The sequence below is a fragment of the Desmodus rotundus genome, chromosome 5 (assembly GCF_022682495.2).
Source record: "Desmodus rotundus isolate HL8 chromosome 5, HLdesRot8A.1, whole genome shotgun sequence".
NCBI classification, from domain to species: Eukaryota; Metazoa; Chordata; class Mammalia; order Chiroptera; family Phyllostomidae; genus Desmodus; species Desmodus rotundus.
In genome coordinates, this window is record NC_071391.1 from 26647107 (window position 1) to 26668786 (window position 21680).

At 34.4% G+C, this 21680-nt stretch overlaps 1 protein-coding gene across 2 annotated transcripts in view; it reads left to right on the plus strand.

The window, feature by feature from the left end:
* Positions 1–21680, plus strand: part of KIF18A (kinesin family member 18A) — a 76465-nt gene that overhangs the window by 8967 nt on the left and 45818 nt on the right. For both annotated transcript variants that reach the window (XM_045194324.2, XM_045194325.2), the window contains 9 exons: positions 145–516; positions 3385–3542; positions 6389–6493; positions 6937–7047; positions 8532–8729; positions 10381–10557; positions 11965–12039; positions 12254–12366; positions 16682–16844. In XM_045194324.2, coding sequence (XP_045050259.2) covers positions 192–516; positions 3385–3542; positions 6389–6493; positions 6937–7047; positions 8532–8729; positions 10381–10557; positions 11965–12039; positions 12254–12366; positions 16682–16844 — 1425 coding nt within the window. In that variant the 5' untranslated portion in view covers positions 145–191. The remainder of the gene's footprint in view (positions 1–144; positions 517–3384; positions 3543–6388; positions 6494–6936; positions 7048–8531; positions 8730–10380; positions 10558–11964; positions 12040–12253; positions 12367–16681; positions 16845–21680) is intronic.

Below are 21680 nucleotides of genomic sequence, written 5' to 3' on the forward strand. Positions count from 1 at the left end.
CAACCGTCAACTGTGTATATATTTCCAGTAGCATTTACTGGGTGAGTGGAACAAAATTAACACCTTTTTAAAATGAATACTACATGCCAGTCATTTTGCATACATGGAGAGCTAATATTACACTTTTTTTCCTTTTAATTTTAGAGAAGTGTTTAGGCATTCGTATGAACAAAGGATCAAGATAATCGGCAATGTCTGTCACGGAGGAAGACCTATGTCACCACATGAAAGTAGTTGTCCGTGTGCGTCCTGAAAACACAAAGGAAAAGGCCGCTGGGTTCCACAGAGTCGCCCATGTGGTGGATAAGCATATTCTAGTGTTTGATCCCAAACAGCAAGAGATCAGTTTTTTCCATGGAAAGAAAACTGCAAATCGAGATATTACAAAGAGACCAAATAAGGATCTTAAATTTGTATTTGATTCTGTTTTTGATGAAACTTCAACTCAATTAGAAGTTTTTGAACATACTACTAAGCCAATTCTTCGGAGTTTTCTAAATGGATATAATTGCACAGGTAATTATTTCAGTTGGGTTTAATCTTCTTGTCTGATTTTAGTTTTATATTAGAAAGGACATGTACTTGGCCCTTTCTTCTAAATATAATCAATTTTAAGGCACATGTTTGCTAAAAATTCTTAAGTTCTGTAGACTTTCACTGTAAATGTAAACTTTATTTGAAATTTAGTCATCATATATAACATATCATTTGTGAAACTTTGACTTTTGTGGTCTCACTATGGTCCCTACAGACAATCCTTTCAATTTCTTTTTATTGAACCACGTGCTTCTTGTAATTGATGCCAGATTTCCCACAAGTTGTACTTAGAAGTAGTTCCACTGTTTACCTGTACAACCGTCTGTCTACCCCTATGGAATAATCAGAATTTCTGAACACTTGCATTTTCTTTATAGCACCATTTTTCTTTACAACATCTTTTTTTTATTGGAGCACTTAATAATTTATTTTTATTGTATTTTTCCCATTACTTTTTATCCCCTTTCCACCCTCTTCCACCCCTACTAACCCCCACCGCCTGCTGTCACCACACAGTTGTCCTTGTTCACGAGTTCTTTTTGGTTTTGGTTGGATCCTTCCACCCCTCAGCCCTCACCCCAAGAGCTGTCAGCCTCCTCTCTCTCTGAGTCTATCTCTATTTTGCTTGTTAGTTCAGTTTGTTCCTTAGATTCCACATATGAGTGAAGTCATTTTATAGTATCTTGAAATAAAAATGTTAAAAGCCCATGTTAATTGGGTATCAAGTGCTCTTTTAGAATATCTTCAGCCCAAAAAGCATGTCTAGTGCTCTAAATAGACCTATAATAATTTGCCTTTCAAAATGGCCATGTCGATTTCCTAGAAAGAGACATATCCAAAAGGCCAGTTATTTCAGTGCTTATAAGGCACTTAACACAGTCGTTAATACTCATATTACTTTTGGAATTATCACAATTTATGACTTTATTTTTTAAAGACACCTCAAAGCTATAACATGCTTCGTTGTCTTTCACTGACTCATTCAGTTTTATTAAAGAAGACTTACCCTGCTGGTCAAACAAGAATGAAATGTGATTTATTGATTATGTCTGCTATGGTTCTAGCTTTTAGCATATATTCTTTTCCTCATTGATGAACCTCTGTAATGTCTCTAGAGATTTTTTTAAATTGCTTTGAAGAACTGAAATGAAAAAAATCTACCAAAACAACACTGAATCTTTGGTTTCTTCTTATACTTTATATTCTTATCCAGTTGTCTTAAGACTTCTTATACTATGGGCTTACATGAAATAGAACAAAATGAAACATACGTCACTTTAATTCATTCTACTGAAAAGGATTTGTGAAGTTTGTTAACATTTAGCTTTGCAGAGAGATTTAACTTATAAAAATATTCTCATCAGTAATAATATGAAGAAGTACTGCCTTACATGAATATTGTGATGGGTATTTGCCACATGTGGACTTTTTTTTTGCATTTGAAAAAACATCATTTTTATGTGTTACTGGATGGAATCTTAATTTGCCTAAAACAATATTTTTATTTGTTTTAAATTTTAAAAGGAATTTTATAAATGGCTTCTATTTTGAATTCGTTCGCTCACCTAACTGGTATTGAGTACCTGCTTTGTGATTTGCTAGGTGCAAAGGATGCATGACCTCTGTCTTGGTGGCGCTCACAGTTGGGAAAACAATGTGATATGTGCTAGAGTAGAGGGTCCTGTGGCATACACTGAGTCCTCAAATGAGGGAGTATGGGTTTCTGCCTAGGACTGTGAGGGAAGGCACAGAAAAGTGACATTCGTGCTGAATATTTGGAACACTTGGAATTTTTCTAGTTGAACAAGTGGAGGGACTTTCCAGGACAAAGGCAGTGGAGTAGAAAGGGGACAGCACGTGTGGAGAACTTTAAATAATCTAGTGTACCTAGACCGCAGCAAGGAAGAAGTAGGCTAGAGCAGGGTGTCAGACTCCTTCGCCAGAGGCCACGGCGGCCTCCCAGTTGCCTTCAAAGGGCCAAAATAATTTTAGGACTGTACAAATGTAACTACTCCTTAACTATTAAGGAGTTGAAATTACATTTGGCCCTTTGAAGGCAACCGGGAAGCTGATGTGGCCCCGGTAAAAATGAGTTTGACACCCCTGGGCTAGAGAGATAACCAGGCGCCCTCTCTTAGAATGTCTGATCATATTCAAGGCAAGGAATTTGAGCTTTCTCATCTAGGACTGTGAAACTATTAAAAAGGTTAACACCTGTAACTGGAACATAATCAACAAAAGAAAAAAGCAAACAAAATATAACCAGAGACATTGAAATTAAGAACAATGTAACAATAGCAAGAGGGGAGTGGGGAGGGGACAGTGGGGAGAGGGGTCTATAGGAGCTACTATAAAGGACACAAGGACAAAATCAAGGGGGAGGGTAGAGGTGGGACTGGCTGGGGTGGGGTGGAGGAATGGGGAGAAAATGCAGACAATTGTAACAATAAAAATTAAATTAAATTAAAATTAATAAAAAAGGGTTAACATATTCAGGTTTTATTTTTCATAAAAGTAATTGTACAGATTCTAAAGAAGATTGAAACTAATAGGGAGAATGATAATTGATTACTTAGGATTTGTTAGGTTGCTATAGGGAGCAGGTGTGGGGGTGCAGAACCGGATGGGTCAGTGATGGTTCCATTCATCATAACAGAGAATATAGGAGTCAGAGTAGATTGGTGCTGACATTGTGCAGTTTTAAGGATAACACTATAAATTAATTTTGGATCTGTTGGGTTTAAACTCACTGTTCAGCATATCCAATGGAACTGTCTACTAGACAGTGGCCGTAGTAATGGTATGTGTCATAACAAAGAGCTTTGATCCCTTTTCATAAAAACCCAGTACTTGCCTATGGTGCCACTGGAGCTGGGAAGACCCACACGATGCTGGGATCAGCTACGGAACCTGGAGTGATGTATTTAACCTTATTAGAACTTTACAAATCCATGGATGAGATTAAAGAAGAGAAAGTTTGTAGTACAGCAGTTTCTTATCTGGAGGTAAGTTGGCAATGTCATTCTTTAAATTAATCTTTAGTATTGAGAAATCTTTCTCTAAGAAGTTCCGTGGTCTGCTCATAATTTTCTATCATACAGGAATATATTTATAAATATATAATCTCACTGAGGTTTTTGGTCTCAAGTACTGTGATACATCTTACTGGTTTTTGCTATTAAGTATTTTATTTTGCACAATTTTTGACATACAGAGAAGTAGCAAGATTAGTACAAGGAACATCCAGATAGCCTTCACCCAGATTCATCATGTGCTAACAATTCACTGCCTTTGCTTTCTCTCTGTGTATGTGTGTGTTTGTATTTTTTTCCTAAACTGCTCAAGTTGACTTAAAGCAATAGGAAATTTTCTTAAGTAACCACTGAATAGTTATGAAAAATCAGGAAATTAACAATGATACACTAGAGTTTGCTAATGATTATAGTGATACCCTTTATTGAAAAAAAAAATCCAAGATCCTTAGTTGCGTTCAGCTGTCATGTCTCTCCAGTCTCCTTAATATGGATTTATTTTTCTTTAAGTCATTGTCATAAAACCCTTTGTTTGGGTTCGTCACTATTAGATATGGGTTATGCGCTGGCAGAAATAACACTGAAGTGACTCTGTTCTTTTGCCATCGTATCAAGAGATTTATGCGGTTTGTAGTCCCATTGCTGGCTACGTTAACTTTGATCTGTTTCGTCATGCTCGTGTCTGCAAAGTTTCTTCATTGTCAGGACACTGTAATACCCTTTATAATTAATAAGTACCCTGCAAGGAGAAAATATAGATATCCTCTTACTCAAACTTTAATCTGTTAGTATTATCATCTACTGATGATTCATGCTGGAAATATTATTATGATGGTAGATGACAGTGATTTTTAAATTCCATAATTTATTCTACATTTATTCATTGGCTGTCGACTTATAAGGAAGATCTTCTCTTTCCTTTATTGTATCAGTGTGGATTCATGGATTTTTAACATTATTCAATAGATTATAATCCCTTTCTGTAATTATTTGTTTGTATGTTGAAATTGTGCCAGATTTGGCCAGTCGAGGCTCTTCCACGCTGTCTCTGGGGCCCTTTTGACATACCCCATCTTTCTTAGAGGCCTCCTACCCTCTCAATAATAGCTGACATCCAACAAAACATAACTAAGTAGCAGGCGTTCTAACTTTGCATTCAGATAGTGTTTCAGAAACCAGTGCAGACACATCCGTCTCTGATTTTACTGCCTATTCATCTGTGGTGTCAGAGAGAAAATTCTACTAGTCACAGCTCTTTTATGAAACCTTATAGTTAGGTTCCTACTGAGAGAGTTGCTTTACATTTCAAAAATTCATTAAGATTATGTACATTGCTAAAAATTTTTCTTCCAAGTCTATAGAACTTGAAGATAAAAGAGAACTAAATTCAGTTCCTAAGTAAAGTATTGAAAATGATTGTTCTGAGCATATATAGGAAAAGAGCATGGCCGTGTTCATTATTCTTCCTTAGACCCCTTCATAACTGTTCAAATTTTGAAGTTTCGGTATTTTTATAATGTTTTTAATTATTTTTCTTTTCTTTTAATCTACTTTAATTTTATCGTTGGCAAGGCAATGTCTCATCTAATGGTTTTCCATGTGGGCTGTGCACCAGAATTGGCTGTGGAGCTTTTTAAAAATAGACATGCCTGGGCCTCTCCCTGCCTGTCCCGCACCACACCACACTACCACCCCACCCCACGCCCTGGACAATTTAATGTAATAGGTCTGGATGGTGGCTGAGGCACCTGTGTTTTTGAAGAGCTCCCAGGTGACTCTGATGTGTAGGCTGGCTTGAGAGTGACTGTTCTAATTGTATGTTTTATATGATGTAAGTGGGAAAGGGGAAGCATTAGAACAGTGACTGCTGCTTCAGAAAAATGAGGACCAACAAAGTATCTCCTGATATTTTACTACTTTTAAGAGTTGATTACATTTAAAAATGGTTATCATGTATGCTAAAAAAACTTTACTAGCAATGAGTTATCACTATTGGCTATTTATTAGAACATGGAATATCAGTTCTAGTCATCATTTGATTAGCAATACCTTTAGTAAATCCTTAAAATTAGGTCAGTAATACTCTTTGCATTACTTAAAGAAACATGAAATACAGATGTGTATTAAATTCCATGCAGCAGAGTGAGGGTATTTGGGCTCCAGTTCTGCCTGCTGTTCCTTTCATGACCATGGTCAAGTTCCTTAACCTTTAGGGCCGTCTAGTTCCTTCATCATTGTGGAATTTACCAGTAAGAAGTACATGTTCAAATTAATGTAGTTGAAGGATAAATGAAATAAATACCATCCATCCTTGAATACGGGTTTTCCTAACTTTTGAGCTGTAACATTTAAGGAGTTTGGACGACTTGGGCATCATAAAATAAAGACTGTCTTCTCCGGTGAGAACCAGGCCACCTCCTTATAACTTACATTTCAGACGCACTAGAATTTCCCAAGAAAGTGTGTCCCGTACATTTCCAGGAAATAGGAAAAGGCAATTCCAGTTGTCTTATTTCTGTTTCACTGAAATCATTAAGTTAGGAATTATGGGGTGAAGCTATAATGAGTCCATCTTTAAATTTCAATTTCAAACCTAGGTAATTGAAATCTGTTTTCTCAGATGGTAGAAAATTAGGTATGACAAAATGCAATAGAAGGAAGAGATGAACTAAATGAACTGCTATTTGTCATTAAGATAAAATTCTAATATAAACTGAAATCACCAATGCATGCCTGTATGTGATATCATCACCGTTGTTTTAACATCAGTGCTAAAGCAGGGTTTTTTCTTATTTGTTGGCTTGTTTTTTATTTTTAAGGTATATAATGAACAGATTCGTGACCTCTTAGTAAATTCAGGGCCACTTGCTGTCCGAGAAGATGCCCAAAAAGGGGTGGTTGTTCAGGGGTTAACTTTACATCAGGTATGTTTATAAACTTTTCCCCTTGTTTAAGTAGCAAGTGTGATTATTTATTTATTTATTTTTCATTGTGCTTGAGAAAGAAGAATAATGAATTGCAAAGTTAAAATAATCAGGGTGTATCTTCCACCTTATTTCGTTGTCCTTGAAATAATTAAATGAGCTTGTCTTTTAAAAATACACTTGAACATTTAATATCATGTATTATTCTGCTTACTACATGCATATTTTGTTTCCTCCAAGGATAAGATTTTATCTTTTATTCCTCATGTAATACCAAAGTACTAAGCAAATGATATACAACCTATATTTAATAGGAATTAAATTATAGAAAGCATTTTCTTACCTTTTATTTTACCTGTAAAAGTCTTCTTGTTTGTTGAAAGTTTACTTAAAAATTGAAACACTGATGGCTAATTTGTACATATTTTTTAAATTTTCTCTAGCCCAAGTCCTCAGAGGAAATTTTACAGTTACTGGATAACGGGAACAAAAACAGGACACAACACCCCACCGATATGAATGCTACGTCTTCTCGTTCTCACGCTGTTTTCCAGGTAACAGGCCACAGGACTATCTCTCTTAAGAGCTGAATTTAAAATAAATGAAGCCAAATTTATGGATGGTAATTTTCTCATACAAAAAAAAAAATTTTTCTTCCATCTGTGAACTTCTCTACTTCCAAGCTCTCCCTTTACTTTTCAGCCTTGAGAAGATTCTATCAAGAATATTTAGAATTGAAATAATATAAATAAGAAATGTAAATTTTTACCTGTTTAAAAATACAGGATAAAAATATTGGAAGTATTGGAGGAGGGGGTGTGTGTGTGTGTGTTTCCTTTCTTTTCTTTAAGTTAATGAAAATATTTGGTATTTCCAAAACATAATCTTATATTCAGAGCAAACTTTCTCTTTATAGATCGAGAGTTACAGAACCAATGAATTGGGGAGATACTGATTCACATCTGTAATAGTGTCAACAATAAAAATAACATGACATAAAAATTTCATCATAGGGACCATTTAAATAGTTGCGTTCCTTAAGGAAGTCGATTCAGTTGATGCAGTACGTTTTAGGGATATAATTCTAGTAAACTAAAGCATAGGTTGGTTACTATCGTTACAGTTTCTAGCTCTATTATAACCAAATGGTTATGTAGCTTATCTGGATTATGTATGCTGTTTCGAACTCATTTTGTAGAAATTGTTATAGTTGAAGGAGTTAATATTTGAGGCAATCAAGCCATTCAGAAAGTCTTCAGCCCACAAAATTTTGTGAATCTTTTACATTCTTATGACTGTTTAGTTATCAGTAGTCTTGAGAGAAATGTTTATCTGTAACACAGTTTTCCAAAATCTCTTAGACCCAACTTGGTAAGGAAATTTAGCAAAGGGGTTCTATAATGGAGTAATAGCTAACTTTCCCCTTCTCTTTGAAGTGTGCACCAAATTTATTTTAGTTACATGACAAAGTAGCTTAATATAATTGAATAAGTTATGTCTTATTCTGATGGGCAGATGAACATGACTAGTATTCTTTATTATGCTGTTTTTTATATTTTCCATTTTTTTAATTATAATTATGCCTAACAATTTGGAGAACTGGAGTTAATTTACTCTTCGATTTGGGTCAACACTCAAATGCAGCTTTCCTTTGGGAACAGTCCCTGCAGATACGCAAAGCGTTCTCTCCGCTGCCTTTGGTTTTGTCTTAGGAGCTTTATTTCTAGAGGACCTGCACCTCGGATAATTCCGTGTTCTGATTCAAGGGTTACGAGGATACATACAGTAGTTGTTTTGACCTTCTATTCAGCCAGGGCTTATTTTCCTTCTGGTACACTTTTTTTTTTCCAATTCCGTCTTAACTCTGGTAATTACTTCTGGTACTCTTGGATATTGGCCAAGTCAGATCATACCTTGTTTGGTTTGTTTTTAAAATGAGAATAATCTTGATTTCATTCTTTTTTAAAAAATAAAGCGTACATTTCCCTTTTAATTTTGTTACATCTTCTTATTTTTCCTATTCTGCAATTTCAAAAAGATTTATTTGCGACAGCAAGACAAAACAGCAAGTATCGATCAAAATGTCCGGATTGCCAAGATGTCGCTCATTGACCTGGCGGGGTCGGAGAGAGCCAGCACCACCAGTGCTAAAGGGAGCCGGTTTATAGAAGGCACAAATATTAATCGATCACTTCTAGCTCTTGGGAATGTCATCAATGCCTTAGCAGATACAAAGGTAGATACTATATGTGCGTTTAAATATTATGTGTAATTTCTAGAAAGAGACTATTTAATATGATTTTGTTTTAAAGGTCTTATTAATTAAGTTTTAGAATATATCAATAATTTCTATAAACAGAGCAAAGATCTCAGAGCACCTAGTATACCAAATAAAGCTATGGCTCTGTATTTTTTTTAATTTTTAGTTTTATGACCAGAATTTGTTGAATGAAAAGTATTGAATATCAGATTGGTAGTTATTATTTTATGGTACTTTCTTACAACTTATTTTGAACTTGATCTCTAAAATTAGCATTTAATGATCACTACACAACAAGCATGATAATTGAATTGGCATGAAGACACAAAACACATTTTGGAAAAACTAAATCTGTTCTGGTTAGTAGTTTACATACTATAAAATTGAGTTAAGTATTAGAGTGTTGATTTTTCTTAGAGACGAAGAGAGACTTAAGATACAAAATGTAATTAAATTGCCTAATAGGATAATGTTTACTAGATTGCCTTGGGGGCATTTAAAAATACTATTTTACATCTACGATATGCCAGAAGTACTTACCAGAAGGCAGCATATTTGACAATTTCTGTATTTGTTAAAAAATGACTTTTTAAGTTAAAACAGTCATTTAAGTTCAAAGCAGGCTCAAATGCTTTACATAAATTACTGTTAAACTTTTTAAAACATTGCATTTTGGTTTAGTATAAAGTATTATAAAATTATTTTAGGTCCTTTTTTAAAATAGACAAATTACTGCAATCATAGGAAGATTACAAAAGCAAGGCGATGTATTCTAAGTTAAAATTTCAAACGTAAGCAGACAGCATGGTACAGACATTGATTTTCTAAACTTAAACTGTAGCATTTTTTTCATACTGACTTAATAACTTTAGCAGTTGACTCCTGTAGAGTCATTTACGAGGCAGTGTTTAATGCATGTTTCGCACATGTAAAATCATTTCAAGTGCCAACGGTGTACATTACACGGTTTGGGAAAGGCTGCTGTGATGGACAGCACAGCACTGCTGGAAGTCGGGAGACCTAGGCGCATTTCTCACCGAGTTACCAGCCGGGTGACCCGAGGCGAGTCGTTTCACTCTTTACTTAGCTCAGTTTTCTTCTTCTGCAATATGAAAGATTTACATTGTGTAACATAACCTTGCTTTTATCTTAATGTTATATTGCTCTGTTTTTACTTAGGTAGCAGTTGTACGTCTTGGAAAATTTGTTACTATTTTAATTTCTTTTTTAAAAAAGGGAGACTTTTTATATAAACATTTTGTTTTTAAAGAGTTTTAGATACAGAAAAGGTGCTAATATATACAGAAAAATTTTGTTAAATATACCCACACTCAATTTCATCTCACATTAATATGGTAACTTGTTACAGCTTCATTGATAATGAACCAATATCGATATTGTATTATTATCTAAAGTTACTTCATTCAGGTGGAGATATAGTCTTTCGATGGAATGTTTGTTTTATGTATTCACAGAATAGTATTACAAGATTTATTATCGTCATTTAGATCCCCATTTATATCATAACTCTGGGTAAAGTTGGGCAGTGCTTGAATTCTTAAAGCATAGTGGTAGCAGGTTTGAGTTTAAATGTGGAAAATGACAATTCTTTTTTCATTTTTTTCAGAGAAAAAATCAGCATATTCCTTACAGAAATAGTAAGCTCACTCGCTTGTTAAAGGATTCTCTTGGAGGCAACTGTCAAACCATAATGATAGCTGCTATTAGCCCTTCCTCTATGAGCTACGATGACACGTACAACACTCTCAAGTACGCCCACCGTGCCAAGGACATTAAATCTTCCGTAAGTGTGTTTACTCTGCCTTTGTTGTAAGGATATTAGGTGCATATTATTTTTGTAATTCTAACAAAATATAGAGAGGTTTATTTCTACTAATGAATTAGGAGACAGTGTTAGAAATATCTTTACAGGTGGGATTAATCGATCATTAACTTAAATAATCAAACCATTAAGCATCTTTATTACATGTATAATAGATAGTATTATTTAGTCTTTTGGGAGCTAGGGTGCTTTAATGCCTTTCTTTCCAACCTTTTCCACATTGTGGCTCATGATATTTTGATGGCATCCTGGAATGACTGGTCGAGGTTTTATTTAATACATTTGTGACAGCCGAGGATGACACTCTGCTTAAGCCTACCACCAACACTTTCTGCCTCATAGCTTTGGGCATGTTAGCTAAACCTCAGTTACTTCATCTATAAAATAGATACAATATCTGCCGCAGTTTCTAAAGTAAGTAGCCTTCTAAGAATCATTTATTTCTACATTTATGATATTAATGTAACCACTTTCTAGCTCCAGCAATATAATGATTGTGTAGGTCAGAATTTTTGCAAATAATTTGGGTTAATGAAAAAATATGTAAGTCAAACAATGTGTATTTAAAAATCTCAGGATTAAGGGTTTGAAAAGACCTGGAGTTCCCCTGGTTTGGTAACTTCTCTGTCTTACCCTTCTGCCACTCCCATTGAGTGAACATGAGCAGGTAATTGTCTTCCTTAGAGAACTTTGTGTACTGCTTATATGATTTGTTGCTACAGATTGTAGAATATGTGCAAAGGGTTTTTGCCCACATTTTTTATATAATTCGTACACCAATCCATTGTCAAAGGCATTTTTGGCTCCACAGTTGCGGAATCCCATGCTCAGAGTTATGAGTGTTGAATTTTAAGTCCTTTAACTGAGAAGTGGGAAGGGCCTCAAAATCAGGTATTTGGACTTTCATGTTTAATGTCTTCTGTACTGTTCAGTCATTGCCAAGGGGCCCATATTATTATATAAAGTATAAAACCTAATAATTTGTTAAACTCTAGTTCAACTTACCAGTGGATGGATCTTAAAATTATCTCTGAATTTCTTAGAAGTCAGAGGAAAAAGAAAATGGGCAAATTTTATTATATTGAGAATGAATGCCTTGAAAGTTCTTAAAAATACCTTTTCTCGGATAGTAAGGTAATATCTTTAACATTTCATTTACATTATTAATGTGCTCAACATATCCTCTTGTCATGGGTTTTAAACATGAGCGTAATGAATCATGATTATCTCGTGATTATACTTGCCACAAATTCTGGATTCATGTACTGAATTATGAGGATATAATGCCATTTTCCTCATATATATAACTATGTGAGTGTGAGTTTTTTCTTTCTCTATATGCAATCATAATTTCCATCTTTTTAACAGTTGAAGAGCAATGTTCTTCACCTTGACAGTCATATAACTCAGTATGTAAAGATCTGTAATGAGCAGAAGAAAGAGGTATGTCTACTCTTTACATTGTTACGCTAATTTCCCTCAGCTACTCATTTATGGGATTCTGCAATCTTAATTGTCTGAAAATTTGACTTGTGTTTCTGTTACAATTGAAATCTGGCTTGTTCAGTTATTTTCATGGCTAAAATTTTTCTGTGGACATGTTTAATAGAGACAAATAATTTGTTTTGTGTTTTAACTAGTGTTTTCTTTCTACTAGATTTTAATGTTAAAAGAAAAACTAAAAGCCTATGAAGAACAGAAGGCCTTTACTGATGAAAATAACAAAGCAAAGTTAATGATTTCAAACCCTCAAAAAAAAGAAATTGAAAGGTAAAAGTGACATTAAAATAGTATTTTGAGGTTTTATTGTTTTGGAGTTTGGTCAGATGTTTTGATATTATTTGTTGTGTAAGTATGTCTTCATATAAATTCTCGACTGAATTCTGGAAGTCACTGATTGGTCTTTATATGGTACAACTTCGGAGATCTATTAATTTTAGTTATAATTATACAGATAGTGAGGAGAACCAGGACTTAGGTGTAACATGGAGATGGTGAAGCCAATTATGTCACTTATGAAATTAGTTTTTAGTGGTTTTCTTATTTGTCTTCTCAGGTATGTCCATTGGAGCTGTTATAACAAAATACCAGAGTACTAGATGGCATATAACTAAAAAAATATTTCGAAGGCCAGAAATTCAAGATCAGGATGCCAGCATGGTTGGGTGCTGGCCTTCTTTTAGGTTGTAGACTTCTCTCTGCCCTCATGAACTAGTCACCTCCCAAGGCCCCACCTCCTAATCACACTTATGAGTGTTAGGTTCCAACATGAACTTCAGGGGATGCATTCAGGTGATTCCATCTCGCATTATTATTTGTATACTTAATGTAAATTTTATCTACCTTCTCTTGGCTATATAGAACTCATAATAATCCACTTAATGGGTTTAAGTGGTTAATTATTTAAAAGAACATCTCTCAATGATATAAATTGATACAGAATTTTGATAGATTCACACTAAGCTTCTGCGCAGGTAAATTTAAAAGAAAACAAAGCTGTTAATATACATTACTCAAAAGTACTTTTTCCCTAAGCAATTAAGACAATTTTCTAAGTTGTCTAGATCAGTGGTCCCCAACCTTATTGGTGCCAGCGACCATTTCTGTGGAAGACAATTTTCCACAGATGTTGGGGCGGGGGATGCTTTCAGGATGATTTAAGTGCATTACATCAAGCTTACCTCCTGCTGTGTGTTCCTCACAGTCCCAGAAGGTACTGGTCAATGACCCAGAGTTTGGGAGACCCTGGTCTAGATGGTTCAAATGTTGTGAATCTTGAGTATTTCTAAAAGACAGTAGGGAATTCCTGCATCAAACAAGTTTAGAAATTAATCCTTAAAGAATATAAAAGATTTACAGGCCTGGCTGGTGTGGCTCAGTGGATTAAGTGCCAACCTGCAAATCCAAAGGTTCAATTCCCAGTCTGGGCACATGCCTGCATTGCTGGCCAGGTCCCCAGTAGGGGGCATGTGAGGGACAACCACACATTGATGTTTCTCTCCCTCTCTTTCTCCCTCACTTCCCCTCTCTCCAAAAATAAATAAATAAAATCTTTTTAAAAAATTAAAAATAAAAGATTTCCAAAGTACATCAGAATACTGAAAGCTCTGAGAGGCGCTGTAGTAAGGAAATCTATTCAGCTGTGATTAAAGTGAAACTTACTTGACATTTCCTAAAGCCAGTTTTCTGTTACCATTAGTATCAGACACTAACCGCAACTTGGTTATTCACACTGTTTTGGAACTCTTAAAGTACCTAAGACCATCAACAGTGACCTCAGTGTAGTTTCAGGTGCAACACCTTTTATAAATCGGATTTGTATATTGAATTTACATTAAATATCTTTGATTTGAAAAACAGTATTTTTTCCTCCTTTCCATAGTTTTTAATGAATTTTAGGGCCATATTAATTTTATCTGATCATTAAAACAACCCTTTGAAATTTGACAGATAAGCATAAGAACTATAAAAATCATGTTTCAAATCTTAATCCTTTTGCTTCCATACTGTGGTATTTCACAAATATCATAGGAATTAAAGTTATTTATTGATGACAATCAGTTTTCCATATAGTATAAAGTTAACCTATATATATTTTTTAATTTAGATATTTTACTTTTTTATTAAACTTATTGGGGTGACATTGGATAATGATATTATATAGGTTCCAAGTACACATAATAATGTGTAGGAAAGTTAATTTATATATTATTATACGATCTCTGTTTATGCTGGAGATTTTCTCAGGTGTTTTAAGTTATTTTCTGTAAATGGCCATAACAATCCATTGTCAAAATAGAATTGTTATATTTTATTAATCTTACAATGTTTTTTGTATATCCCACTAATTTTATAGTGTCTTTTAAAAAATAAAAGTAAAAGTGATTCCTTGCTATTCATTATCTTATCAAAGAAAGCTTTCAACTGTTGTATTATTATTAGTAATTTGGTTATTATTTTATTTGTTAATCAAATGTGGGATTGACCTTCATGCAACCAGTCATCTCTTTGTTGATATAAGTTTCTTGAAAATTAAAGAAGTCACCAACTGCTCAGATTTGGAGTCATTGCTTGCAAGTAATTGCTTAGCACTAGCTAACTGTGTCTGGTTACCAAGGAGCCCCTTACAAGTTAGTAGCCTTCTAGAGCTGATGATGTTCTTCCAGTTGTTGAACCTTTCCTTCTGGTAAAATGATTCAGCAGGGCGAAGGCCTGAGCTTTGAAATAAGCATTTATTTGGGTATTTTTTACATTTCACCCTGACTGAAAATAATTTACTTGTATTTATAAAAGAAAGTAATAATAGAATGACAAAACCTATAGCCCTTGTCATTTTCCCTTAAAAGTATCTCTTGAAATATATGAAATACCTCTCATCATATCAATCACACTGTTACATAGAACTTTTAATGCCAAGAATTTGCCAAGTGTCTTTAGAAATAACATGTTTATGAAGTTTAAGTAATAAAGGGAAGTAATGCAGTATTTAATATCTATCAAAGGTATTTGGAAAGATAATATTCAAAAGGAAAATACAATTGTTCTTTCTGCAGAATAATCATAAAACTTGTGACTATAACAAGAAAGTTGTGTAGTTCTTAATATTCATCATATATCATCTAAGATAATTAACAAAGATTTTTGTTTTCTAGTTACTTAAATGTTTTAAATGACTAGAAAATAGTTGTCATTCCCTTAAAACTTTCTGTTTTAAAAGGATGGGTTTGTTTGTTTTTTTAAAGGAGTGCTTTAGCAACCTTTGATGCTAATTCCCCTTCTTTCATCCTAAACACTAAACACCAGTAATTGAAATAAGTCTGCACCACAAAATTACAAAATTGACAAATATTTAACTATGTCCTTGAATAAAATATTAAAGAAAAACTAAGAAATTATCTTTGGCTTTATCCTAAAGATAACTTATCAATTCATTTACTGGCATTAGCGTTGTTGTAATATAATACAATGAAATTGCAGTGTCCGTACATACTTTCTATGAAATATTTATCAGTTTGACAAAATTGCAGTAAAGTCGATGTATTGTGGTTTATATTCATTCCCAATGGAGTTTCATTAAGAACTACTGACGTAAATTGGAAGTGTTGTTACCACAAATCCCTACAAATATATCTAAAATTTGGCCAAAGAACATTTATTTTTAAGTGCATGTACTTTGTTACAGTTTTTTTTTAAAGTCTTCACAATTAATTTTTCTTTGAGAATTTTACCTGTGTGTGACTATACTGTTTATACTGTTGCTATAGCTCAGAACTGATCTATGACTTAAAAGTGTAAATATGTTTTATGAAATTACAATGTTGCTGTGGCAAATGCTCTGTTAACCTGGCAGATGTGGGATTGCAGGGTCACTCTAGGGCTTTCAGGGGAGTCTTTCAGCTTGAGATCTTTATGCATTTAGAGGTGATATGAGTCAGACTCCCCAACTTTGATTCTCTAGATCTATACTGCCCTTTGAGGAAACACTCTAGAGTGGCTTTTCTTGGTTTACCACATTGTAAACTCGGATATTTTGGGTCACGGCCAGTGTCACTGACTCTTAGCCAGGCTTAGGGGTCGCTAGCCTTATGGTGTGTTTTCACTCTAGCAAATTCTGAAGTGGAAAACAGGCTCCCTCACCTTCCCTAGGGGCTGCGGAGGCTCCGTATGGTGATGCCGGGCACTACTTGTTTCTTCGGGGTGAGCAGACACCGAAACAACACACAATGCTGGGCTGCTTTGGGGCCTTGTGAACTGGGGTGGTGCAGGTCCAGATTATCATGCATTTCCTACAATACTCTATTTTTGCTAAGCAAAATACAGTATATGACTAATAACAGAGGCCTTGTAATGCATACATCTTTAATATGATTTTTCTTAAAGGAGAGCCAGTGTAGTAAGACAGTTAATAACTGTTTCCAAACATTTTTGTAATTTAATAGGAAACAGTCACTTTAACTAATTTGCCATTTATCACGGAGTCTCATTCTTGGGTGGTACCTCTTTTGTTTATGCACTTCATTAAATAAACTCTGTCATCCATCACAAAAAATTAATGAGATTATATAATGTCTTTTATCTTTTGTAGATTTCAAGAAATTCTGAACTGCTTATTCCAGAATCGAGAAGAAATTAGGCAAGAATATCTGAAGTTGGAAATGTCACTTAAAGAAAATGAGCTTAAGTCATTCTATCAACAACAGTGCCATAAACAAATAGAAATGATGTGTTCTGAAGACAAAGTAGAAAAGGTATTTGACACCTTTATTTTATTTTTTTCCATCCTTTAACCCCCTATATGCTTTTAAAAACATGGGAACTTCCAATTCTAGAAATTTGATAGAGTTACCTAATCACCCATTCTCTACAACCACCTGGAAGTTCTAGAGGAAATGTAGGAAACATTGTTTTAAAGGTATAGTTAATGGGACAAGAAGGAACATCAGTGGCAACTTGCTTCTGTGAGAGTTGCTGGAAGGCCTAACGTGAATGAAGTTAACGCTGAAGGAGAGTTGAGTGCCGCAGATGGGGCGCCGGGGGCAGTCCACCCCAGATACGGCAATGGTTTACAGCTCAGCCTAATGGCACACTGTTTTTCCAGGGAAGAATATTTTATCACTGACAGTGTTCAACCTGCCATTGCACGGCGCTAAAAACAGCAGAGCAACTTTTAGTCGCTGTTATTATTTAATGTAGGCGTTCACTGCCCACCCTCTCCACACACAGAGACCACTTTTACTGTCCTGTCCTTGATGTACACTGCTACCTAGAAAACAGACCCAAGGGAGCCAGTGCATTGGAAATGACAGGCCCACTTAAAGCTGGGAACCTCAGGCCTGCGCCCTTTGTGGTGGGAGTGCACCAGGAAAAAACATCTTACCAGCTAGCCCTGGAAGACAAGGAACCAAGCCTGGGATAAGGAAAAACCCTCACTGGAAGACTGTCATCATAGTTATGTGGTGCTTTCACAAGATCTGAGATTTGATTTTTTACAATTCATGTGTTTCATTTAGCAAATTTCTAAGGTGAGAAATTAACGGAGGGAATGGTATCACACCAGTGAAAATCCATGTGGAACTAGGCAGAAGCAACACAAAAAGAACCTAGTGAAACAGACCCACAGCTCATACCACCAATGAGAACTTACTGTCCAAATTTCCAAACACGTGGAACAGTTTTTCATAAGCAAATCAGTAGACTTAGCAAATGTGACAATACCCAGAACATCAGATAATAGCGCAATCTGATAAAAACTGTAATGAATAGTTTTTAACTATAAGTCAAGTAATAGTTTAAAACTGTAAATGAATAAAGTCATCAAAAGGAATTAATAATAAATGAGTCAAGATAAAAAGAACATCAATATCTGAGGAGAAAACAAATGAAATGTCCAAAACTAAAGATTTATTTACTGAAATTTAAAAATTTGCTTTATAGATACAATACTAGGCAATGTTTTAAGCATTTTGTATATGCTAACTCATTTAATTCTGAAAAAATTCATGAAATATATGATCATTATTCTCGTAATTAAGGTGAGGAAACGGCACATAGAATTCATTTTTCTCAAGGTCACGGGGCTCATAGGTGTCAGAGCTTTGAACTGAACTTAAGAAAGCTGATGCCAGAGCCTGTGCTCTTATCCCCGTGCTTTTTACATGTTCGGTTTAGCTGGAGAGGGGTTAAGGAACAGGGAGATCTGAGGAAATCATAAGATAAAAAGATATCAAATGTGAACACATTGTTACATGAAGGATAGACAGAAAAATCATGAATTTATCTAATAGATATTCTGGAGACGTATTAGTGCAAAAGGGGAAACTAGTATGAAAAGTTTAAGGTTTAGAATTTTTTTAGGACTAGTGAGATGTAGACTCAAGAAGCATGAGTTCTCAGCATGATAAAAATAAAATTGTATACCTGGACATGTGCAAAGCCAGATCACCCCAGATCAGAAAAATAAACATTTTGGAAATACTGGGTAATTGTTTTCCTCAGTTTTGGTGTTTAGTGATGATAAGGTTAATTTTATTTGTTGTGTATTTATGTAATTTAATTATACAAGTAATGCATGAGATGCATTCCATATTTTACGTTGGAAAGGCTTTCGCTTATAACTTCCAAGTCCTCTTGACCACCACCTCAAATGCATTTTTTTTTCACCTTCCCAGAAGTAACAATTATATGTAAAATTATTTGCATTTTTTTAATGTCTGAAATAGTGTTATACTATGTGTTTATCTCAGTTGTTTGCACTTAGAGATTGATTTTTAGCAGGTACAGTTCTTTTCAGTTTTGTGTAGGTATCCATTAAATAAATGTCAGTTACCTGAAGATGTAATTATCTGATTTGTTTCTTGCCAGTGTTGGGGGGCAAATTCAATCATGGGAAGCTGATACCGACTTAGTATCTTAACTTTTAACAACAGGCTTTATTGAGCAAGTGTTTATAAGCAAAGCATTATAGTACACACAATGTATAAGTAAGTAAAATGCCCTTAAATTATTTATAAGTTAGGTGAAGCAATAAAATAATATACAAATAAGGCACTAAATGATTGTCATTTAAGTAGTAGTAGTACATTAATAAAAAATAGCTAATATTATTGAGCACTATGTGCCAAAGCACTCGGTGCTTTCCAGAGTCCTTTCCATGGGATGATTTGTTTAGTAATTTTTATAAGTCTGTGAGGTAGATCCTATGTTATCACCATTTGTGAGCAGCAGAGGCACCAAGAACTCAACTGAGTTTTCTGGGTTAAATAACTAATTGATGTGGCTGAACCAACATTAAGCCCTGGCTATGTGGCTTCAGAGTCTGTACTCTTCAATCATTCTACTATACTGTAAGTACTATAAATGCTGTAGTTAATTCAAAGAAGAAAACAGTGGCTCCCAATTTTTGTGGTTAAGAAAGGCTTCCTGGTGGAGAAATGAGATTTATACTGGGCCTTGCATGAGAGTATTAATAGGAGAAAAACAAACAGAAATAGTATATTCTACATAGAATATCAGTTTAACCAGAACACAGTATATCTGTGGGACAGTGTAGTGTGTATGGAAGTATATAACTATACTGAAAACTTCTTGTCAATTCCCGATCCCTTACGCATAGCAAATATCATTGATTGATTGCTATACTCTTTCTTTCTATATCTGAAGTTGCTAGAGCTAAACACTATGAATGGATTGGAGATGGTACATGATTAAAACGTATTTGCCATATTGGGAATTAATGACAATCAATAGTGGACCAGATTGTGGAAACTGGTTGCCAGGAATTTTCAGAGCTATTTTTGTAGTCAAAAGCCACTCTTTGAAGCAAAGGAATAGCATGTTCTTAGAGTTTAGAATCAGACTGCCGCTTTTTAAACATTTGATTATTATTTACTACAGTTAATAAATTTGGGCTATTTAATACCAGACTAATTTAAAGTTACTTTACTCTTTTACTTACACCATTGAATATTGAATGTGAGTGCTTACAATGATTAAGACTTAGTAGTAGAATGGGTTTGGCTTGTCTCTAATTTTTTTCTGTTTTCATCTTGATTCTTCTGCTTAGTAGCCTTTTCTTCAACCCACTTGTCTTTTATGATTTCTTACTTTTGGTTATTTTCATCTACATGTTGTTGATAGGTATTCTTATGAGCCTAGGTAAGCAATGGAGAAACAACTTCTTAAGTTTATTGGTTGTATTTAAACTATTTAAAAACATAGGGAGATATCTAGAGGCTGAGTTTGGGGGGAGGGGGGGTTGTATGTGTGTTTCTTTGTGTTTTTGTTTTTTTATACACAGAGGTGTCAAAAGTTTAGTCTTACTAAACTGCTTGCTAAGGTAAGAACTTTTATATCTTTCTTGGACTCTCTCCAAAGGAGGTTTATTATCAGAAGTGCTAAAAGAATCTCCTGACATTGTTTCAGCCATAAGTGGTTCTAGAGTATGGACTCTGAGATTAGTGTTAAAGTGAATTTAATCTAACACTAAAGTGAATTTAACACTGGGTAATTATATGGCCATGTAAAGACAACCTGCATATTACTTTTAGTGAAATAATGAGTTCACCTTAGTAGTGGTCCTTTTGCACACAGCAGTAGTAACTAAAATTTTAGAATTTTATGTTCACTCCCAAGATCTTTTGTGGTATTCTGAGAATTTTGTTGATAAAATATGTACAGCTCTTTGAAACCTTAAGGGGAAATATTTTACTTTAATCTCAGGGTTTAATGTGCATACTTCAGAATTTATTCCCAAACACTTCTTCTTTATTTCAGAGCAGTAATTCAATAGGAGTGCCCTGATGTAAAATACACAGAGATTCATCATAAAGGATGCATTTGATGAACAATAGAAGTAAAAACTCAAAACATACCTTTTAGGGTTTTTTGGTATTAAATATTGACTGCCATCAGACCCACAGATCATTTTCTGCCCTGATTTAAGAGTATTACAACATTTATAATTGTTAAAGCAAAATTAAGACAGTTTGACTTAACTGCCTTTCTTCGGGCACGTGCAGTGAGTGCTGTTGTTCATTTTTTCAGATGAGGTAACTGACTACCCGCTGAAACTGACTTGCCTAACTTTCAGACCTGCTGATAAGCAGAAGAAAGTCAAGAAGCCACATATCCTACTTTCTGCTACCGCAGTAGTTCCAAACTTTTCAGCTTTTCAGGACCCCTTTCTGCTTGAAAGAAATTATTTAGGAACCTCAGAGCTTTTGTTCATGTGTATTCCGCCTACCAATATTTCCATATTAGAAATTTAAACTCAGGTTTACAAAAATACATTATTTTAAAAATAATTCTATATTATTTCTTATACATGACTTTTTAAAATTAATTATGTATTAATTAAAAAATAATTGAGTAGCCCATTGCATGATAACATAAGTAATGCTGTAATGAAAAATAACTGTGTTTTATCAAACAAAAAGGCAGTAAGAAGAGTGATGTGCTTTCACATTTTTGCAAGTCTCTTTAATTCCCAGCTTTTCCCTAAAATGTCAATACATGTTTTATAAAAAATAATAAGGAAGAATTTATCTCCTAAAGAGAGCAAGGTCTTTGACCCAGTTCAAATGTAG